The following is a 5,096-nucleotide window of genomic DNA, read 5'->3' as shown; positions in this document are numbered from 1 at the left end:
GCTGAGCCGGATTCACTGACCTCAGGTGATCTTTACTGTTTCACTGTGTTGAATTAGTTGAGTCACAAAACGGGTGCATACTTATGAAACCATTTATTTTTAAGTTTTAATTAAATGACATTACTTTACAGGAATGTGTTTTCAGTTTCACACTGAAGAGTCTTTGTTGGTAAATTCTGTCAGAAATCTCATTAAACTGTTTGTAGCTCAACATTGAAAAGCAATAAAACGAGAAAACCAAACGCTAAGGCAGGTGAATACGTTCTATCAGCTAACGTTTAGCGTTCTCTCCTCCATAGTTTGTGTTTTGTTCTCTCCGCAGGTTTTTCTGTCTCTGGAGTTTTGGGATCTACAGTTGGCAGCCTGCCTGGTTGGTATTGTTCTCTGGTTTGTTGTCTGTTTCTCTCTGCTCGTCTTTTGTCTTCCTCTTCACCCAAACCGGTGTCGGTAGATGTCTGGCCTCCCTAACCTGGTTCTGCTGGAGGTTTCTTCCTCGTCTTGTTTCTCTCCAGTGAGGGAATCTTTCACTTTCTTTCCATGACTTTTAAATGAGTCAGATGGATTCGTAATGCTAATCTTACATCTCTGAATTTGTCTAAAATGATTGTTTTAAATGTGTAAATAGGGATCTAGGACAGTTTTTTTTTTTAGTTCTGAATCACACTGTTTTTAATGTTTATTAAAGCAGAATTAAATACATTAGTAACAATTGAACAGGGCAGAATAATCTCCCATAACCTCCTGCCGTCCTACCCGGACATTAAAGAAGCTGCAATCAGAGAATTTTGACTTTTTTTCCTCATTAAAAAACTGATCCACTGATTATCAAAGCAGTTGCAGATTAATTTCATAGTTTCCAATAACTGTAATTTGGGTGAACTGACCCTTTAACAAATACATTTCCTATATAAAATGTCCTGACCTGAGAACATACAGAAACAACCCACTCATGTTTTAAAGGTGTGACGTTCACCTGTAATCTTGTCTGTATTTTCAGGTGGTTTATTCTGGAGTCGCTAAGCTCTGGTCTGGCTGAGCCCCTCAGCAGCCGGTACTTCCCAGTGCTCTCTGACATGACCACACAGCAGACTTGTAAACACAGGACTTCCAGGTCTGGGCTGGTTCCCGGCCGGCGATTATATAAGTCTGTACACCTAGATAGAGTCTTGACTCCAATCCAAGGAACAAGCTGCTCCGGTTAATGTTTGGAGCGTATGTTTGTATATGTGTCCTGCAGGTTCCTGCTCCAACATCTAGCGTTACTGCATGAATAGGACGCCGCTGCTGCTGAGAACGCTCTGCGATCCTGACGGGACGTGTTGGAGGCTGGAACCGGCTCCAGGCCATGTATGGCTGACATGTGTGGTATGTGTCCTTCAACATACAAATCTCCCTCATCAGAGGTCACAACCTCAGCGCTGAAACGTGTTGTCAGCACAGATGTTTGACTGTCAGACCACTTCATTTAAGGATTATTTTGGCCAGAGGAGGCGAACTGGTTTGAAGAAAAGCTGTTTTTACTCCTTCAATCATTGTAGACGAATCTCTTGTCCACAAAACAGACTGTCAGGAAGGAGAAACAACATTCACATTTAAAATGACAGAAATCAGAATATAGCAGCTAATTACCAACTAACTGTCCCAGCTCTACTGGCCCATTTTGCGGGTGAATAGTACCAGCCTGTTTCTCCTTAAACATAAGAGATGTACATAAAGTTTTAACTTTATATGAGACTAAATATGCTACAAAATGTATGAGTTCATTCTGCATCAGATTCACTCCACCACAGTAAATACACAGAACAAAAACATGTTCTTACAGTTTTTTATTGGCATTTGACTTTAGATGAACAAGTAGTCAAACTACTCTTTAAAAACAGGTCTGAAAACACATCACGAGTTACAGGAACATGAACTGGACGGATTCCAACCGGTGCAAATAAAAAACCGTTAAAGTAAAAAAACAGACGTTGGTGTGAACATTTTTTAGCTGCTGTTCAAACAGGTTTATTACAATGTGCAGATGGGATCATGCTTCCCTTTTACCACTGTAGTGCATTAAATGATGGTGGTGTGATGCAGAGAACATAAAACACAGGTGGAGTGACAGACAAAAGCCTCGTCTGAGTGTTTGAGTGAAATGGAGGGTACGAGCTACTGGGCTGCTAACAGATAAGACACCACGGTCAGCGCGGCGGCCTCGATGGAGAACAGGTGGTGGTCCTCCACATGTGGGCAGCTGCTCCTCATGAACTCGGCCAGCCGCAGCAGGTACTCCAGGTTGTGGCCCGTCTTCCCTCGGCTCACGGCGATCTGGGCGCCGATCTCCTCCGGGCTGGCCGGCCCCAGGTACAGGGCGTTGTCAGAGGTGGCGATGTACACCAGCGCCTGAACCGGAGACTGGTCCTCCCCCTCTGGGAAGAAATCCACCATCTTGGTGATGTAGCCGCCGCGGACCGTCTCGCGAACGTTGAGGTACTTCAGGGACTCCTCCATCTGTGAGCCTGAGACCTCGAACGCTACGCCCCAGGTGCTCTCCTGTGGGAAGAACAAAGCAGCGTTTAGTCAGGAAGTTTCCTCCTGTCTGAAAAAAGTCAGTAACTACGCAGTCATTCAGGTCATGATGAGTGCTTCAGTAGAAGGCAATCTGAACCAGGGCTGCACGGGACTGGAAAAGATATTCTGTGTCTGCAACACTTCAAATATCCTAAATAACCATTTATGGTGCCTTTGTGGCACTTAAAACAGTCCAATTAGCTTTTCTCATATTTTTCTTGGATCAAATCAGCACAAACATGCAGCATGACACGTTTGAGTTAATTTGTCCTCCTACACGTCCCACTGTGGATGAGAAATGCTCTGTTCTGCAGCCTTAGCTGGACCTCTCCTGTGGTTCTTGAGGACGTTTTACTTCATTCTCAGTGTAATAATAGTGGGAAGAGTCCCGGGTATTCACTCACATGCCTGAAGGTTTTTACAGTTGACATTTGGTGCTAGAGCCATTACAACCAGTCACACCTCGGGGCATGGGAGCTGTCATTTACAAGACCATGATTGGTGTGATTGGGGGGGTGGGGATGAACACCTGGGATTCCTCACTACGCACAGAAGAACTGAAATGTCTGTAAAACAGCCGCCTTCTACTGAAGCTCTTAGAAAACCAGTGTGGCAAGCAGTTTAACAGCCAAGTTGAACTATTAGGAATTACTACTCTAGATAACGTCATTTTGACTAGTCAGAATTATCAGTGAGGACTTGGAGAACGAGAGCTTTCTGCAGAGACCTGTGGTGGAGGTTTACTGGAATTTCCACCCAGGCTGCACTGACGTGGTTTGAAAAGGAAACCGCCTCCGACTTCCTGTAGCTTCTGACATCAGTACACATATCTGCAACGTCATGTCACGGAGTCAAAACACTGATTCAGTGTAGCTGCGATTTTATTTTGTCGGGCATATTTTACTTTGAGATCTGATTTTGCTCAGTTCAAATTAAAACTTAGTTTAACATTTAAAAAGGGACAATGTAGACGTCTTATAATGAAGGGGGGTTATTTGATTTCTTTAACTAGTCAGAATTTATTGTGTTGGATCTTGAGATGTAGTCCAGCTGTTTGTTGTTAAATCCGCTTGCCATCAACACTCATGACCCGGAAACTCCGCTACCATCTGTGAACCAATAGGAAGCTGAGATTTCCACTTACGTCATCGTCTTCGATCAGCGTCACCACTCTTCCGGGCTGCGGGGAGGAAGAGAAACGGGTCATGGAGGACGCCTCATACGGTCTGAGCTCAACACTTACGGTCACAAAACACACAAACAAATGTGCCTGGGTAAACAAAACAAAAAAAAACAACAACATCCGTCATCTTACCAACTCGTCGTTCCCGCGGTGGAAGTTGTCTCCGTGCCAGAAGCGCCTCTTGTAGCCCTGAATGTAACCGACCTGGCTCCTCTTGTACCTGAAGTCCGGCTTCCACACCAGCGACCCGTACCCGAAGATCCACAGGCTGCTCTTCCCGGCGGTGATGTCTTGAGGCTTCATGTTGACGTTCAGATGAATCGATGGATCTCTAGTCTGCTTCGCTAGCTTGTGGGACTAACTAGCTACTAGCGTTAGCTTCCTCCGGTCCAGCAGAAGCGGTACCGGCTGGCTCGTAGGTATACCGCGGACGGTATTTGAGCCCAACTGCTTGGCAGTTGCGAAGATGGAATCACGCGGTTGGTTTTGCCGTGCACGATGCATTGCCGCTGCATTAGAGGTGCCGCATTATGCCTTAAAAATCCATGGCCGCCGCGAGGCCTTCAGGTCGACGAGGAAAAAATGAAAAAACGGTTTCGGCCAGCTGCTTCGCCGGCCGATGACAGCGTGAAGCTAAAGATGACTTAAATAAATAAGTGAAGATCGAGGTTTTGAAAGATGTTACCGTTAAAACACGCCGCGGATGCTCTGCTCGCCGCTGAAAGGCACCGCTGCTCTGACGCGTTTCCTCGATAACATGGCGAACCGCAGCTTCTGCCTTTATACAGTAGACGGGAGGTGGGCGGGGCCCTTCCAGCGGGTTCCACCAATGATGTTTAAAGAAAACTCGATTCGCCCAATCAGAGTTTGGTGCGCCAAATAGGGAGAGACCCAAAGCAAAAGTCGTTACCCAATTGGTCTAAACTTGCAATTCCCTGTCCAGCCATGTGCCAACATGATTGGCCGAGGAGCTGTCACTCAAAGTAACTCGAGTTCTGATTGGTCACCTGCCTTGTCAATCTTCCTGTTATGGTTCAGGATTAATCCGGCTGATGCAACATCCAACAGCGTTTCAGGGCAACAGCAGCAGCCAAGCAACACACCAAGACATTGCATCAGATTTTATAAATCAGATATGGCCACACAGGAGCCTCATAACACAGCTCAGGACGGCAGTTTGGTGTTTTTGTGTTTTCATGTTTTAGATTTGTGATTGTTGTTTTTATGATGTTTATGAAATAGACAGCTCTGAGCTTGAGAAGTGCTATCGAAATTAAATTACTATTATTATTATTATTAGCACAATCAAGTCAGGTCAGCTTTATATATTTATATATATATATATATATATATATAT

At 45.0% G+C, this 5,096-nt stretch overlaps 1 protein-coding gene across 1 annotated transcript; it reads right to left on the bottom strand.

The window, feature by feature from the left end:
- Positions 1-1,811: 1,811 nt before the first annotated feature.
- On the bottom strand, positions 1,812-4,487 carry chac1 (ChaC, cation transport regulator homolog 1 (E. coli)). The gene is made up of 3 exons (XM_008281771.1): positions 3,872-4,487; positions 3,701-3,736; positions 1,812-2,538 (listed from the first exon to the last, which is right to left on the bottom strand). Exons 1-3 carry the CDS (start codon positions 4,040-4,042, stop codon positions 2,155-2,157), a joined length of 591 nt encoding a protein of 196 aa, XP_008279993.1. The 5' UTR covers positions 4,043-4,487; the 3' UTR covers positions 1,812-2,154.
- Between the last annotated feature and the right edge of the window lie 609 nt (positions 4,488-5,096).

The sequence above is a fragment of the Stegastes partitus genome, unplaced genomic scaffold, assembly GCF_000690725.1.
Source record: "Stegastes partitus isolate 25-593 unplaced genomic scaffold, Stegastes_partitus-1.0.2 Scaffold244, whole genome shotgun sequence".
Lineage (NCBI taxonomy): Eukaryota > Metazoa > Chordata > Actinopteri > Pomacentridae > Stegastes > Stegastes partitus.
Note: the sequence above shows the minus strand (reverse complement) of the source record. Positions and strands in the feature narration are given on the sequence as shown.